Source organism: Schistocerca serialis, chromosome 8, assembly GCF_023864345.2.
Source record: "Schistocerca serialis cubense isolate TAMUIC-IGC-003099 chromosome 8, iqSchSeri2.2, whole genome shotgun sequence".
Lineage (NCBI taxonomy): Eukaryota > Metazoa > Arthropoda > Insecta > Orthoptera > Acrididae > Schistocerca > Schistocerca serialis.
Genome location: NC_064645.1, coordinates 630,673,795 through 630,692,877, shown reverse-complemented (window position 1 = coordinate 630,692,877; position 19,083 = coordinate 630,673,795). Strand labels below are relative to the sequence as shown.

At 41.4% G+C, this 19,083-nt stretch overlaps 1 protein-coding gene across 6 annotated transcripts in view; it reads right to left on the bottom strand.

The window, feature by feature from the left end:
• The window catches only part of LOC126417188 (ral GTPase-activating protein subunit beta), a 395,509-nt gene that overhangs the window by 38,190 nt on the left and 338,236 nt on the right, over positions 1 to 19,083 (bottom strand). For all 6 annotated transcript variants that reach the window (XM_050085090.1, XM_050085092.1, XM_050085093.1 and 3 more), the window contains one exon: positions 5,150 to 5,335. In XM_050085090.1, the coding sequence (XP_049941047.1) occupies positions 5,150 to 5,335 (186 nt within the window). The remainder of the gene's footprint in view (positions 1 to 5,149; positions 5,336 to 19,083) is intronic.

Sequence of the window (19,083 nt, the reverse complement as noted above, 5' to 3'; positions counted from 1 at the left end):
CTGCGAGCAGCAGAGCATGATGGGAGAGACAACCAGGTGGTGGGGGTAAGGAGGAGGCTGGGGCAAGGAAAGGGAGGGGTAGTAGGATAGGAGTAGATGAGCAGCAATACTGCTACATTCCATCCTGGTCTTTCCATTGTTTGATTTTGCCTGACGACTTTTCTTTGAGTGTTGTTTTCCTTTGTTACTATTTTGTAATGCATTTTACTATACTGAATGTCTGCCCTTTTTTCTCTTCTTTCCTGTGTTTTTCAAGCTGCCCTACAAACTGCACTGCATGCTCTACTTATGAGCCACAGTGTATCAACCGTCTCGGTCTCGTGCAACAGACAGCTACAAGACCGTGCTGATTTTTGTTGGTGCAGCACCTCATTCCCACATTACTCCCGCCGATATCACTATCCTATATCTTCAAATTGATCACACTTCCTGCATCACTCTCATGTATTTTCATGTGTTGTTTCCCATATCTTTCCTGTACCACACGAAATGGTATCTCATAGTACTAACCTCTCGCCATCCCCCACTGCTTCTCCTCTCTAATCCAGCTCACACCTACTAACTTCACCTAATCTAGTCACATCTGCTGTCTCTTTTCTTCACACTTACTCTCCCAAAGACCTGCAACCCACATTAAAATCTTTTTACTTATTTAATCTTTGATCTCAATTTCAGTTTGTTTTTGCCTTCATCTATCAGCCTACTCCCTCAGATTTCATCTTGTTTCCCTTTACATCATCCATTTCATCCTTTATGTGTTTTTTCCCACGTGCCTGAGTGGGGTGTATTCTATGCAATTCACCTATTTTTAAGCATTTTTATCCACCACTCATGGATCTTTGCTCCTTCCATCTGTGTCAGTAAAGAAAAGTTTCCTTATCCCTAGCCAGAACCAAGTCACACATACTGTTCCTGCGTTGTTGCTTGGCCTATGCAATCCCCCCAAATGGCCTTACCATCAAATTAACCCTCTCCAGCTGCCTCCCTTCCTTCCACAATGACATTCATCTGTTCAGATTCCACCAATCCTTGCCCCTCACAAACATAGTCCTGCAAAACCATATAAATCAGGCCCAAACCTCCTTGCAATACCTTCTCTCCATCCACAAAATTCTACTGTTATGCAATCTCGGATACCTTGATCCCATATCACACTCTGAAACTCTTGCCCTCCAGGAAATGTGCAACATGCACAATGACAGCTCAAAAAACTCTCCATCCTGTTCACTTCCTACTCCCGTCTTGGACTACCACTATCCACTATCTTTACAACAAACTCCAAATCTCTCCCACGTCCCCTCACAGCTGACAAGCCCTGTCTCATAGACAGACATTTATCCCAACCTCAACGCTCTCTCCCTAAGCAGATCAGAAATACCGTTATGAATCTTTCCTCCAAAAGCCTTAGCCACACAGGAGTATAATCTTTTCGAAAGGCCTCACCTTTTGCCCCACTCTCAAATTCAATCATGTATGTCAGAACCTCTCCCCAGTGTCCACCTGCCTCCTCACCCGTGCCACTCCCGGAACTCCTACTTTCAACATGCTTCCTGTAGTACATTAACCCAACCACCTAGGACACCCCATTGTGGCTGGTTACTGTGCCCCTACTGAGAGAATATCTAATCATGTAGACCAACCCCTTCAGCCTGTTACTCACAACCTACACCCCCACATAAAAGATACCACCTGACTCTCCAAAGTTCCTTTTTCTTTACCACTTGGTGCCCTGCTTGTCACTATTGATGCCACCTCCCTTTACACTAACATCCCTAAAGCCCATGGCCTTACTGCTGTTGAACACTACCTTTCCAAATGCCCAATGGATTCCAAACCAACAATCTCCTTCCTAGTCACCATGACCAACTATATCCTCCTTTGAAGGCATTACCAACAAAAAAGTCCAGGGTACGGCTATAAGCATCCGCATGGCACCATCCTATGCCAACCTATTCATGGACCACCAACAGGAATCCTTCCTAAACACCCAGAATCCCAAACCTCTTGTGTGTTTCAGATTCATTGATGACATCTTCGTGATCTGGATTAAGGATGAGGACACACTATTCACATTCTTCCACAACCTCAACACCTTCTCCCCCATTCGCTTCACCTGGTCCTATTCAACCCAAATAGCAACCTTCCTCCATGTTGACCTTCACCTCAAAGATGGCTACATCAGTACCTCTGCCCATATCAAACCCACCAACCACCAGCACACCCATTCCACACCAAGAAGTCCTTTCCATACAGCCTATCCACCTGTGGCCATCGTGCCTGTAGTGATGAGTGGTCCCTCTCGAGATATACCGAGGGTCTCATTGAGGCCTTCACAGACCATAACTACCCTGCCAACCTTGTACAAAAACAGATCTCCAGTCACTCTCCACCTTCCGAAGTTCCACTGTCTGGCCACAGAGGAACATTCTCTTCGTGACTCAACACCACCCAGGACTGGAGCAACTGAATCAAATTCTCCACCAGGGTTTCGACTACCTATTGCCGTGCCCTGAAATGAGGGATCCTTCCCACCCCTCCCACTGTGGTATTCTGCCGTGCACTGAACCTACACAATATCCTTGTCCATCCCTATACAACCTCTGCACTCACCCCTTTGCCTCATGCTTCATATCCCTGTAACAGACCTATGTGCAAGACCTGTCCCATACATCCTCCCACCACCACCTACTCATTCCAGTCACAAGCATCACCTATGCCATCAAAGGCAGGGCTATCTCTGAACCCAGTCATGTGATGTAAAAGCTAAGCTGCAACCACTGTTCTGGATTCTATGTGGGCATGACAACCAACAAGCCGACTGTCCACATAAATGGCCACCGACACACTGTGGACAAGAAACAGCTGGACCAACCCATTGCAGAGCATGCTGCCCAACATGATATGCTTCATTTCATTGAATGCTTCACAGCCTGTGCCATCTGTATCCTTCCCACCAACACCAGCTTTTTTTAATTGCACAGGTGGGAACTCTCTCTGCAATATACCCTATGCTCCCATAATGCTCCTGCCCTCAACCTTTCTTGGTCATTGTCATTACCTATTTAGCCTCTTCCCTGTTCCCATTCCAGCACTAGACAGCCCTCTATTCCACCAATGCACCCTCAATCTATTTTTACCTTCCTCCTTTTCTGATACACCTTTCCCTGCCCCACCCTCCAGCTAACCTGCCAACTTCCTAGCTGCCCTACCCTCTCTCCATCTTGTCCCCCTGCCCTCTCTCCATCTTGTCCTTGCATGCTCCCACAAGCAGCACTTTACTATCCCCTACCCCTACCCTGCTATCCCTCCCCCTGCCCACCCCACCCTCCTCCTTAACCCCACCACCTGGCTGCCTCTCCTCTCACATGCTGCTGCTCGCAGTCTGGCCTCAGAAGCCAGAGACTGAGGTCATGTGTGTACGAGTTGCAGTTGCACAAGTGTATGTGTGTATGTTGTCTATTTTTGTCGAAGGCTTTGGCTGGGAGCTGACTTGCTGACAGACTTTTCGTTGTGTCTATCTGCGACCCAGCATCTCTGCTATATGGTGTGTAGCAACTATCCTTTCATAACACTGTTACATTCCATCCTGAATTTTCCATTGTTTGATTGTACCTATAATAATTTCATAAGATGCCAGAAAATACATCCCATAAAAGAGAGTCCGACATTCCTAAGCAAAATACAACTAAGGTGCAGATATCGTAGTGGTTGCTCACCACTGAATGTTTAAGACCAAACGCCATCCATGTTCTCACAACAGGTAGTGCACCATAGTATCTTGTTTCCTTCTTTTTTTATTTTTAAAGTTTTTAGAATTCAGACAGTTGAATTAAGATTCTCAACACACAATTTTCCACTAATGCATCAAATGTTGATCAGGGAAGCTTGCCCAGTTAGGAAACCCTGTGTCCCCCAAACTCTCACTCAGCATTGTTAGATGTCTTACCTTACGTACATAGCACCAGTTATGGGACCATGTAACTTAATCATTCCCAGTTTACTTTACATGCACTTATTTATCAATAAGTTAAGGAATAATTATTGTACAAGTGTTCACTGAATAGGTGGCGAACAAGAATGACAACATATAAATGTCCATTTAAAAAAATAGGGTAAAGATCAAGGATTGTTTCTAAGGTGGCTGGACAATTATGGTCAAAAAGACAATAAAGACAATCTAAGAAAGATCAAGGATTGTTTCTAAGGTGGCTGAACAATTATGGTCAAAAAGACAATAAAGACAATCTACGAAACTGATGCCAGTGTTATCCATCTCTTCAATTTATTCAAATTCTACCCAGAAAAAGACAGAAACCCACAAAAATAATTCAGTACAGCATTTTGTCGCTCGAGTACAGTAATTAGGCACTGAAGCTTTCTTATACTCTTGGATAAGTGACTGACTCCCTTTTGTATCTATGTACAAAAGCATGTAACAAAAGAAAGAGTTTTATTTAATTGGATAAATAATTTATCAACAATTCATTGTTTTTGTTGTTATAAAAGAAAGAGTTTGGTACACCTATTTAAATACTAAACAAAAACAATAGCTAACTTACACCTTTATCACAGAATCACTGCTACAAAACATGGTGCTTGTGACAGTACATAAGACGTTACAACTATGCATGGTTGAGTGTAGCTTGAAGTGATATGTTAATATTTAAGTACTCATGAAAAATGACATCATTAAAGAAAAATTTAATAGCAATGTAGAGGGATGGTACTTGGTTATGGTAGTCTGTGTGTTTCAGAGGTTTTTGTGCATCAGAGAAGAGAGAGTGCATAAGCAGTAAGTAGAGTTATTAGTACACCAAGCAATGACCAACACATCATGATTTTGGGCTGCTAGAGATTCATGTCCAGAAAACCTTAAATAATTGTCTACGAACATCACCTTTCCGAGCAGGAAAAGAATTTTGTAAGTCCTCCATAATACAGAGTGCAATCTTCTACATAGGTACGATATAGAGGCCAAATTTCAGTTGCAGAATTAATATTGGTGATTGAACCAAAAGCTGATGAATGAATATTCGTTAAAAGACAGGAAATGTCTACTTATATGCGGAATATGGTCTTTTTTAGGCTTTAATTTTACTTTTATTCTAAACACTGTGCACATTGACAAGTTTGCTGTTAATTTACCAACCATGACCTGAAAGTGCAGGATCTCCTGAAAAGCTACCACTTGAGTCAAATGATGGGACACTACTTCCTGCATCACTGTGTCTTGTTGGCACAACAAATGCCACCTCAGAGCTGGCATCTGCCCAGTAAAGTACATTTGTCTGGCCATCATACAGGCAACCCCCATGCTTTGAATGATGGACCTCATCTGGAAATAAAAGATAAAATAAGATAACCTCGCATAACACCACACTGTCTCTTCAAAATAAAAACCAGAATTTAAAATTAAATCTCAGTGAAACAAGAACTATTATCTCAGACACATTTATAAATACTTTAGCAACATTATAATAAAATGCAAATATATATCACAGTACTGACATTGGAAAAATATTAGCGAAATTTATCCTGTTGCAAAACAAAAATATTGTTGGAGTTCAGTACTTTTATGTTGCATGGGATCTGCTGAGGCAGAGTGGCAAGGTCATGGAATAAATCACTACATATTAAGTTCCTCTTTACAATTGCCACAAATGGAAGGCATGCTTCGTTGGCACTCTACAATCCTCACAATTTTGACTGGGATAAAATGACACTGCAGTGTTCATATTTGTCATGCCAGTGTAGAATGTGCTACCAGTGTAGAAGGTGCCACATATTGAGCTACATAAAAAATCATTGCAATTAAGTCATTTACTTACACAAATGATGACTTCTGAAATTTCCTGTGTGTGAGACCGCACTTGTCAGATATGTCTAACTTGAAATTCTAGATTTTAACATTCAACTGTTTGTGTCATTTCCACAGTCTTTCATCGATTGTGTCAATACTTATATGTATCATGACATATTCTGATTATCTTTTTAATATCTGTGAGTGCAGCAAAAAGCTCATACTACATTGTCAATTGCAAGCTTAATTTGTGATTTTTAGAGACGCCCGGCACAATACCCTCACTCGAAAGAAATTGTCCCCTAATTTCATCATATAATTATGTACAAAAAGGTATATTTTTGAGAATTTTCTGACACTTTCAGACATACTGTCGACAATTTTCCTAAGTAACGAGTGTTATACATACCTGCCTTGTAATAAATTGGTGTTAGTGATTTACAGTCACAGTAAACATATCTTGAGACATTGGTTTTCTCTTTCAACTCAAGTGTACATTGTCTTCATTTATAGTAAATTAATGTTATTGTCAAATTTGTTAGTAACCATAACCTACAGTTATATCCAGCAAATGTTTGCTGGGATTCATGTCAGGCGATCTGAGTGGCCAAATCCCTTGCTCAAACTATCTAGAATGTTCTTCAAACCAATCGCAAAAAATTGTGGCCCGGTAACTTGACACATTGTCATTCATAAAAATTCCATCATTGTCTGGGAATATGAAGTCTATGAATGGCTGCAAATGGTTTCCAATTATCCGAACATAACCATTCCAGTCAATGATAGGTTCAGTTGGATCATAGGATCAGAGGACCACAACTCACACCATTAAGAAGCCACTACCAGCTTGCAGAGTGCCTTGTTTACAACTTGGTCCAATGGCTTTGTGGGGTCTGCACCAAACTTGAACCCTACCACCACCTCTTATCAACAGAAATTGGGACTCATCTGAACAGACCACAATTTGCAGTCATCTAGAGTCCAACTGATATGGTCACGAGCCCAGGAGAGGCACTGCAGGTGATTTCATAATGTTAGCAAAGGCATTCACACCGACTGTCTGCTGTCATACCCTAGTAACGTCAAATTTCAAAGTGCTATCCTAATGGATACATTTGTTGTATGTCCCACATTGATTTCCATGGTTATTTCATGCAGTGTTGTTGTTGTTGTTGTTAGTACTGACAACTTGTGCATATGCTGCTGACCCTGGTCATTAAGTAAAGGCTGTTGGCCACTGCATTGTCTATGATGAAAGGTAATGCCTGAAATTTAGTGTTCTCTCCACACTCTTGACACTGTGGATTGCTGGACATTGAATTTCCTAACTACTCCCAAAAAGGAATGTCCCATGCATCTAGCTCCAGCTATCATTCCATGGTCAGAGCTTGTTAATTCTCACTGTGAGGCCATAATCACATCAGACAGCTTTTCACATGAATCACTTGAGTACAAATGACAGTTCCATCAATGCACTCCCCTTTTGTATCTTGTGTACATGGTTCTACCACCATCCGTATATGTACATATCGCTGTTTCCTGTAACTTTTGTCACCTCCAGTGTATAACGAAAAACTTTGCGTTCTGCCTTACGGCAGGTTTTGTCATGGATGAAGCCTTGTCCACGAGGTCCAGAGTAGTGCAAAGGCTGGCAACTTGCTTTAAATGTTTAGAAATATAAAACTATGCACTTCACAATATGAAAAAAATGTAGTATCATACAGCTGTAATATCACTGATTCACAGTGTTAATTGGTAAGTACAAACAAATACGTAGGTGTCATAGTTTGTAGGCAGGAACGAAATGGAAAAATAACATGGTCTCAGTTGTAGGTGATGCAGGTAGCAGACTGTGGTTCATTGGTGGAATACTAAGGAAATGCAATCAATCTACAAAACAGACCACATACAAAACACTCGCCAACCCATCCTTGAATGCTGTAAAAGTGTGTGGAACCCACAGCAGTTATGATAGAGATGAAATATTGAATGGCAGCATTAATGGTCACAGGTGTGTTTGACCCATGGAAGAGAGACATGAAGATACTGAAAGAACTGAACTGGCTGATGCTCAAAGATCGACACAAATTTTCGAGTGAAAACCTACTCAGAAAGTTTCTGCAACCAACTTTAAGTGATAAATCTAGAATATAATATAACTCCCTGTGTATTGCTTCCACACAGAGATTGCAAAGACAAGATTAGACGAATTACAGCATGCACAGAGAAATTAAGCAATTATTCTTCCCAGTGGATGTGAGTGGAACAGGAAATAGAGCTATAATGGGCAGATGTGGACTCTGACCACAATCTATTGGTTATGACCTGTAGATTAAAACTGAAGAAACTGCAAAAAGGTGGGAATTTAAGGAGATGGGACCTGGATAAACTAAAAGAACCAGAGGTTGTACAGAGATTCAGGGAGAGCATAAGGGAGCAATTGACAGGAATGGGGGAAATAAATACAGTAGAAGAAGAATGGGTATCTTTGAGGGATGAAGTAGTGAAGGCAGCAGAGGATCAAGTAGGTAAAAAGATGAGGGCTAGTAGAAATCCTTGGGTAACAGAAGAAATATTGAATTTAATTGATGAAAGAAGAAAATATAAAAATGCAGTAAGTGAAACAGGCAAAAAGGAATACAAACGTCTCGAAAATGAGATCGACAGGAAGTGCAAAATGGCTAAGCAGGGATGGCTAGAGGACAAATGTAAGGATGTAGAGGCCTATCTCACTAGGGGTAAGATAGATACCGCCTACAGGAAAATTAAAGAGACCTTTGGAGATAAGAGAACGACTTGTATGAATATCAAGAGCTCAGATGGAAACCCAGTTCTAAGCAAAGAAGGGAAAGCAGAAAGGTGGAAGGAGTATATAGAGGGTCTATACAAGGGCGATGTACTTCAGGACAATATTATGGAAATGGAAGAGGATGTAGATGAAGATGAAATGGGAGATATGATACTGCGTGAAGAGTTTGACAGAGCACTGAAAGACCTGAGTTGAAACAAGGCCCCCGGAGTAGACAATATTCCATTGGAACTACTGACGGCCGTGGGAGAGCCAGTCCTGACAAAACTCTACCATCTGGTGAGCAAGATGTATGAGACAGGCGAAATACCCTCAGACTTCAAGAAGAATATAATAATTCCAATCCCAAAGAAAGCAGGTGTTGACAGATGTGAAAATTACCGAACTATCAGCTTAATAAGTCACAGCTGCAAAATACTAACACGAATTCTTTACAGACGAATGGAAAAACTAGTAGAAGCCAATCTCAGGGAAGATCAGTTTGGATTCCGTAGAAACACTGGAACACGTGAGGCAATACTGACCTTACGACTTATCTTAGAAGAAAGATTAAGGAAAGGCAAACCTACGTTTCTAGCATTTGTAGACTTAGAGAAAGCTTTTGACAATGTTGACTGGAATACTCTCTTTCAAATTCTAAAGGTGGCAGGGGTAAAATACAGGGAGCGAAAGGCTATTTACAATTTGTACAGAAACCAGATGGCAGTTATAAGAGTCGAGGGACATGAAAGGGAAGCAGTGGTTGGGAAGGGAGTAAGACAGGGTTGTAGCCTCTCCCCGATGTTGTTCAATCTGTATATTGAGCAAGCAGTAAAGGAAACAAAAGAAAAATTCGGAGTAGGTATTAAAATTCATGGAGAAGAAATAAAAACTTTGAGGTTCGCCGATGACATTGTAATTCTGTCAGAGACAGCAAAGGGCTTGGAAGAGCAGTTGAATGGAATGGACAGTGTCTTGAAAGGAGGATATAAGATGAACATCAACAAAAGCAAAACAAGGATAATGGAATGTAGTCTAATTAAGTCGGGTGATGCTGAGGGAATTAGATTAGGAAATGAGGCACTTAAAGTAGTAAAGGAGTTTTGCTATTTGGGGAGCAAAATAACTGATGATGGTCGAAGTAGAGAGGATATAAAATGTAGGCTGGCAATGGCAAGGAAAGCGTTTCTGAAGAAGAGAAATTTGTTAACATCCAGTATTGATTTAAGTGTCAGGAAGTCATTTCTGAAAGTATTCGTATGGAGTGTAGCCATGTATGGCAGTGAAACATGGACGATAAATAGTTTGGACAAGAAGAGAATAGAAGCTTTCGAAATGTGGTGCTACAGGAGAATGCTGAAGATTTGATGGGTAGATCACATAACTAATGAGGAAGTATTGAATAGGATTGGGGAGAAGAGAAGTTTGTGGCACAACTTGACCAGAAGAAGGGATCGGTTGGTAGGACATGTTCTGAGGCATCAAGGGATCACCAATTTAGTATTGGAGGGCAGCGTGGAGGGTAAAAATCGTAGAGGGAGACCCAAGAGATGAATACACTAAGCAGATTCAGAAGGCTGTAGGTTGCAGTAAGTACTCAGAGATGAAGAAGCTTGCACAGGATAGAGTAGCATGGAGAGCTGCATCAAACCAGTCTCAGGACTGAAGACCACAACAACAACAACAACAACAACAATGGGATGTACTCTCTCTGCCATGCAGTGGTTTGCAGAGTAAGGATGTAGATATACGAGTAGGAACATAGTTCACAAAGTAATGCCATAAACAACTAAAGCAAATGAAAAAAATAATATATTAACTGAACACACAAAGTGATCATGCAGTAAGTTGAAACTGAAGTCTTACAATAATTACAAATAACTCACTTGCACTTTCAGCTAAATCATAACAATGCAGAAAAGCACAGTTTATATAGTATAAGTTGTTATTCTATTGTACGAGAATCGACACACAATTAAAATTAAGTGACTTTCTTTGTAACACACACTTACCAGAAATATTATATAAAATAACTTCACCTTCTGTGAAGAGAATGGATGGCTGAGGAATACTGGCTGGCAGCTGGGACAGAGGCAGCAAGTGCACATATTAGGCATACTGGAGGGACAATTAGCAGATACATGGGGCAAGAATGCAACACTGACACTGGCTCTGATAAGTTTTGTTGCACACAATGACGATGATGTGAAGGAGCAGATTGGGATGGAGTGAAAGAACTACAGGAAAACGGGTACATGTGCAGGATGAGTGAAGTTAGGATACTGGGGGCAATACTGAGGGGCATAGGCCAGGGCCCAGTGAAGACTGAGGGCAGGATGATAACGGAGTATACATAGCAAGACCAATAGCTAGATTTGTAGGTCAATGAAGCTGGTGTTGGGGAAAAAGATCGAGATGACACTGGCTGTGAAGCCGCCACTGAAATGGCTGGTCAATGTTGCTCTTGGCCACTCATTCAGGTGGATTGCTGGTTGATGGTTAGGCCAACATAAGAAGCCGTGCAGAAATTTCAGCGGACTGTTTTCACAGGTGTACCAGCCTCTGATGGGATAGGATAAGCACATGACAGTACTGGAATATGATGTTTTTGGTGACCCAACTAGACAGCTCTCAGACATGGGCCTTCCACAGGAATACGACCCTTGTGGCAAGGGGATGGAAGTGGATGCGGCATAAGGTTAGACGAAGGTATTGCATAGATTGAGTGGGCAATGGAATACAGCTATGGGAGGGGTTGGAAAGATTGTGGGTAGGATGTTCCTCATTCACAGAAAATAGTTAACTTGTTCCAGTCCAGTGTAGAGGCCTGGGGTGAATGATCTCAACAGTGGCAAGGTGGAGTTGATGCAGTGGGTTGTTGTCAAGATGATGACCATTGGTTGCTCAAACAATCATCATTTTTAGTCGCATATTTTATTGAGCAACAAACTAAAACACTCATAGTGATGCACAACTGTGGTGACAGCTCCACTGGGCATGTGCTGGAGACAGTGAGTGTGGAGGTGTTGGTGTAAGCAGGCGGCAGCCTACTGCGTCGCCAGCGGCTGAGTAGGAATACAGATGTGAGGAGTCGGTGGCAGCTTTTTTACCATCTGTGCATGGCTCTGCAGCTCAAGGCTGGAAAGCAAGGAAACTCAACATGATTCTAACAGAGGAAGACAGCACTCAGCAGTGGAATTTGCCCTTGCAAGTGTAGGCATACGAGGTGCGGCTAGAAAAAAACCGGACTGATGCTGGAAAAAACATTTATTTACAATTATTTACAATTTCATGTTATCTCCTTCAATGTACTCTCCTCCTCGGTCTCTACACCACTCCATACGAATTTTCCACTGTTCATAGCAATGCTGCAGATCATTTTCGGTAAGTCCATACATTACTTCCGTCGCTTTTTCTTTTACTGCTTCAACAGTCTCAAATCTAGTTCCTTTCAAAGCTGACTTGACTTTAGGGAAAAGAAAAAAGTCACAGGGGGCCAAATCAGGTGAGTATGGTGGATGATCTAAGATGGGAATGTTGTGTTTTGCCAAAAACGTCTTCACTGACAACGCACTGTGAGCTGGGGCATTTTCTTGGTGAAGGATCCATGACTTTTTTCTCCACAAATCGTTCCGTTTTCTCCGTACTCGCTCACGTAGGGTAGCCAGGACGCTAATGTAGTAATGCTGATTCACTGTTTGTCCCTCTGGTACCCAATCAATGTGCACAATCCCTTTGATGTCAAAAAAAACAATCATTGCCTTGAATTTCGATTTTGACATTCGTGCTTTTTTTTTCTCGTGGAGAACCAGGAGTTTTCCAATGCATCGATTGGCGTTTAGTTTCGGGATCGTAAGCAAAAAACCACGATTCATCGCAAGTAATAACATTTTGTAAGAAGGTGGGATCACTTTCAATGTTTTCCAGGATGTCAGAACAAATCATTCTTCGGCGTTCCTTCTGTTCAATTGTGAGACACTTTGGAACCATTTTTGAACACACTTTGTTCATGTTGAAACTTTCATGAAGAATCTGCCTAACACTTTCCTTGTCAACTCCTGTTAAATCAGACACTGCTCTGATTGTTAAACGGCGATCTTGTCGAACAAGTTTACCGATTTTTTCAATGTTTGCATCAGTTTTTGCTGACAATGGTCTGCCAGTGCGAGTGTCATCACTGGTGTCTTTGCGGCCATCTTTAAATCGTTTAAACCACTCAAACAATAAACAATCATCGCCGTACACTTGTTGTAACATTACAAACGTTTCACTTGCAGATTTTCCTAGTTTGAAACAAAATTTGATGTTAACACGCTGTTCTTTCTGTACACTCAACATTTTCCGACGCACAGACAAAACGTCAACTACTTAAAACAGACGCCATGGACAGACTGAGTGCAGGAGGCAGATGAAACTCAAGCAGTAGGCGGAGCGAGAGTCACGTGACAGGCCACGCGACTTTCAGCCTTATTGCATTCGTTTTATTGTTTCACCAGTACTAGTCCGGTTTTTTTCTAGCCACACCTCGCACAGTGTCAGTAACCCCAGATGGTTAGTCTCATGGTGGATGCTCACAGAACAATGTCACCCCAATGACAGACATAGACCTTCTCTTGTAGTTGGTGCTGCCAAACTGTGATCCCTTTGGCCAGAAAGGATGGACATTTATACTGGTGCTTTCAACCACTTAGGCTATAACAGGTCCACAGCTCGGATGTGTAGTAACCGGTCTCTCGATGCCGCAGTTGTCCCACTGTTCTGCTGTGTTGTCTTTATTGCGGTACTTGCTGCTGATGTGGCACATATGTGGAACTTGGGCAGTGGTGTTGCTGCATCTGATGCAACGCTGTGTTGGTCGACACTGCACTTGCTTGCTCACTTGGCCTTTTGCAAAAGCCAAGACAGTATAGCTATTTTTCTCAGTAGCAACAAAAAATAGTGGTAGCACTACACACCTCACCTCTCTAGTAGATCCAGTTCCTCAGTCTTAGCTTTGAGGAATTCCGCAAAGACCGAACATATGAGGGATATATGGAAAGCAAGATTACAAGAATTTTTACACAAACACAAATGTATATATTTCAATTAAACATACAGAAATAGTAGCATAGGTATTACATGCAGTTTGTAAACCATGGGATGAGCTTTTAGAACAAGCATCATAGGCATCTCCCACTCACTTCTCCAGTTTGGTTTTCATCTCCTCATCATTCAAAAAGTGTTTTCTACCCACACGTTTCTTCGATTTAGAAAGGAAATAATATCATTAGGCACAATATCAGGAGTGTGGGAAGAGTGGTTTAAAAGATTCCAATGAAATCAGATCAACAACTTCTGCGTTGCTTGAGAGGAGTGCGGATTCACTTTAGCATGAAGGAGGCAGATTCCCTCCTTCAGCATTCCATGGCTCTGCAGAGTTTGTTGAGAGTCTCACAGTGTGATACAGAGTTGACTGTTTTGCCTCTCAGTAAGAATTTGATAAGAAGAATCCCTTTTCTGTCCCAGAAAACGATTACCATGGCTTCCTGAGCTAATTCCTGAGTTTTGAATTTTTCTACTGAAGGGAAATTAGTGTGGTGCTACCACACTGGTTGTTGCTTGTTCTCTGGGGTAGGGTGGTAAACCCAGGTTTCAGCCCCATCAGTATGAAGTCAAGAAAAGTCTCTCAGTCACTTGCACAACAGTCAAGAAACTCATGCGCAGCCTCAGCTCTATTTGATTTTGTGTTCAGCAGTAAGTATCTTCGGAACCTATTGTGCACACATCTAGTAATATTCTAGTTGACCACTCACAATTTCATGAACAACAGTTTAAGAAACTTCAGGACACAGTTCGTGCAGGTTATTAATGGCACATGATGATCAGAATGAATATGTTCTTCAAGTTTTGCACGAGTCACCATGGATGCGTGCCCGCTCTCTCTTCATTGTAACTTCCCAATCTACCAAAAATGAAATTCCATACTCATTTTGTCACATGTTGCCATGATATAACCTCCTCCTCATATATTTACATGATTTTGCAATCAATTGCTACAGCACTCATGCTCTTGGCATTCGGGCAGTGTTTCACAGAGTGAACTTAGCACTTGGCTGAAGGTGGAATGAGAGCGCTCAACTTTAACCATGACTAGAGAGATTATTAAAAACTCAACCTTAGTTTCTAGACATCCCTTGTACACTCTGAAACTGATAGTTATGTACAGTACATTTTCCATAAGACTAGCAAGTTTAAATCACAATGATCATTGACTGTGTGCTTAACCTAATATATCAGCCCACTGGCTTTTTTCAGTTTCTCAAAACCAGTAACTTCTTGAAATGTCCACTTACAAAGTAACAGAGTAATGTTACCAGTTTCTTCACTCTTGTTTATCATCCCGTAACAACTACTTAACAATAAGTTGAGTCATTCAAGATAGTCCCTGTGCCTATCAAAACAGCTTGTATACTTAAACACATTGTTTATTATTCACATAAAAAATCATAAACAACATTGAGGAATTCTTTCCCCCTAATGGCAATATTTTTTAGCATAACTTCTTTTCACAGCAATTGGTCTTACTTACCTGTATCTTATGCTTGACATGTAGTCCAGTCCACTGATGAACAAAATAACACTATTCCCCACAATATGCAATTGTTAAGACTGACTGCTACTAATCCACATCACTACTGGAAAATCTCAATGTGTCCTAAATCATTTAAATCCCTTATTAATCATCATACCAAAGTTGTTTAAAAACACTATTTCATTATTCTCCTACATCCCCATTGCTGCCCTACAGCACAACATCCAATCTCTCAGAACACCCAAACTATTTGCAACATCATCCATTAAGCATCCTTATCACCGAAAAATATATTCCTACCACTGCTTACAACAAATTTTCACATGAAATAATAAAACCTCTAATGCCATTCCTAACAAATGCAGAACAAACTAAAGATAAAAACTTAACAAATCATCTTTCATAATAAATGGCCTCGCTCCACAGATCTCTCATGCCTGGCAACTATTTTTGCATATCCAATAGTTTCCTCACACTGTTCTGGCACATCATCTGGAACCCTGTCTCTGCAACAACAGCTCCCCTTCCATTTCCTACAGATCACACCCCTAAAATTATGCTTTCACATAAACCACATAAGGTACTAACATACAATGTGTTGGTGGCTAATCCAAAATAGAATTCTCCTCATAACACAATGCTCTCTTGTATACTCACCCACCCGTAGCAACTTCTTGGTGCTTTGTGGCATTATATCATGCACATTCAGAAGCAGCAATTTTGTCCACAGTTTAACTGATTTGTCCATCATAAGAGATGAATTTTGCAATAATATTTCAGTGGCAACTACTTCCACCAACTGGAACACTGTCTCCATGAGATTCGCTGTACATCACCAAAAAGTCAGTTTTCTCATGTTGACTGAAAAGAACATCTAGGCCTTGGATTGTGCAGTATGCCTCCCATACATTACACCCATCATGAAAACTGAACCATGGCTATGTTGTAAAGAATTTGCTGTCTGCACCAGCTATCTGCACTTTCTGCTGCTCCGTAAGGCTGTGACCTAGAGCCCGCAACTACCATAACCTTGCAAACCTCAGGCACACATTCCTAAAAATATTCAGCCTAGTCAGCCCAATCATAATCCTTACAAACATGTTTTGTCTCGTTTCCTCTCTTTTTCTCCTCCCCAGCCCGTGTTTTGAGGAGGCGCCACCATCACTGGTAGCAGCGAATCTGCATCCTTCGGAAATAAATGTGCATTTACTACTTCATTATCCGCACCTGCAACATAGTCAACCTTATCAATAGCATCCTTTGTATCCATCATAGATCTACAACAAAATTATCATCTGCAGTTCCAAAACTACAACAAAATTATCATATGCAGTTCCACTCTGCATTCTGTAAAAATCATCATCACAGGCTCTTCTCAGTACATCCAGCCCATACTTAATCGCCTCTGAACAATACCTGTTATCACCCAATGCAGTAGATACTACTGTACCTAAATCACTCATGTTGCTATCTACATGCTTATTTACCTCAGTACAGCACACACATACATTGCCTAGCACTACAGATGATTCAGATTCCATGTTTTCACAAGATATCAGACCTGATAACTCTACATTACAATGTTAGTACTCTGTACATCAATTAAATGCAAACTATTAACTTCTCTTCCCTTAATCTCTGCTTCCATGCAAGTTTTGCCCTTCTTCCTTCTCTCAAGCCTCTCCGAAAGTCTGATATTCCTTACCGCCTGAGGCTTGTTTAAGGAATCACTACTTAAATTCTTTCTGCCCTTTCTCCATTCTTGAGTAACCCTTCTGCACAAACATCTGTTCTTTTCCTCAGCCGTTAACTGCTCAGTTAGCTGTCTCAGTTATTAAATTTTGCATTTTTCCACCAGAAAAGCCCACTATGGAATTGACAATGATATAATTAACCCTTTATCAACTACACAAACAACAAATGGTGAGAACAAAAAAGATCGACGACAAGGACACTTAAATGAAATATACCCTAACAGTGCAACTTAATTTGTCCACCTAATCAGCCACCCATGACTCTTAAGCGTATATTCCTTATTTAAAACAAAATATATTGCCCTCACCAAATAGCACAAACTAGCACACATTTTCTACAATTCTCAGACTCTGACTGTGTGGAAACTCTATTCAACAAATACAACAAAACAGCAATGATGAGAAAAATAAAATCACATTATGAGAAGGGCACATAAATGTAACACTAACATAACATTTCTTGACAAATCCGTTTCACCTCCTAAACTGCTACACAAGGTTAACACCTTACACACTTCTACACTATGAGTTACAGCCTTAGCTTATGTTATTGTGTTACTGGTCCCTGGCCTGCAATGTAGAAATTGAGTGGTGGCATTGCTGCTTCAGACATAACGGTGTCCTGGTCAACTCCGAACTTGTCTGCTCCCGTGGCCTTTTGGAACACCCATACCAACATCACTATTTTACTTGGTAGAGCCGAAAAATAGTGATAGCACTATACCAGGATGACTTTGGATGATAATGGTGTGGGAGGGTGGAGGTTATCCTTTCCAGATGGTTCTTTGGAGGGGGGGGGGGGCTGGGGGGTCTGTCTGTGAAGGCCTTAGAGAACCCTTCATCATACTGGGCAAGGGAATTATGTAACTGCACATGCACTATCCACAGATGGCACGGCTATGTGGTATAGAAGGGATGACAGCTATAAAAATCCACGTACTGTTGTGCTGTTGATGGCTAGTGAATTTGGTATGTACAGAGATAGGAATGGAGCCATCAGAGAGGTTAATGTCCAGTTCAAATGGTTCAAATTGCCATGAGCACTATGCGACTTAACTTCTGAGGTCATCAGTCGCCTAGAAGTTAGAACTAATTAAACCTAACTAACCTAAGGACATCACACACATCCATGCCTGAGGCAGAATTCGAACCTGCGACCGTAGTGGTTGCTTGGTTCCAGACTATAGCACCTAGAACCGCACGGCCACTACGGCCGGCGTTAATGTCCAGTAAGATGATATATAATGCTGAGGGGAATCTGGTGAAGTGAATGGAAGAGGTGCTGAGGCTGCAGAGGAGTGAGAATAGAATGTCTTGGTCAAGTCCAAATCATGAAGATATCATCAGTTAACCTGAACAAAATAAGTAATTTCAAGTTTTTGGTCGCTATAAATGTTTCCTCTAGATGGCCCATAAACATTAGGGCATAGAATGCAGTGAACATAACCTCTGCACCATGCCCACCTCCATTCTGCCCCAGAACCCCCAACTTCACTCATATATCACCCACAAACTCTCTCCCACAGTCTTGCCCTCCTATGTTCTGTCACCTCCTCCCAAACCAATCCTTCATACCATCAACATCAAATGCTGCACGAAGTCACCAGTGTCAATGCACGTGTCTCATTCTTATCCTTTGCACCTGACACCTTTCTCCAAGCTGCCAGTCAGCCAATCCTTACTCCCACATACTGCACACTGTATTCAGCTGGCACTGTGTGTGTGTGTGTGTGTGTGTGTGTGTGATGTGTGTGTGTGTGTGTGTGTGTGTGTGTGTGTGTGTGTGTGTAGAAGAGCAAAGTGAGCTGTGGCTCATCACAAGCATGCAAAAATATTGAACTATCTGCCTATCATTAATGGTTTTGTGTAGCCACAGCCCCTTGATGTATATCCATGTGTTGGCTGTGTTTGCCTTCCATAAAATGCCTGCAAGTATGTACATAACAAACTGCACATAAACATAAATGTATTACATAATGAGTTAATTTATTACATTGTACAGATGTCAATGACTAGTTCTCACGTTTTGTTGGCAGAGTTATCCTGCAACATGTTTGGCTTGTCTTATCCAACTCAAGTAATTTCTGTACCAGGGTTTCTTATAGCTGACTGGTATACTTGCTACTCTCTAACAATCCTGAAAGTTTGTATAATCTGCACAGAAATGCTA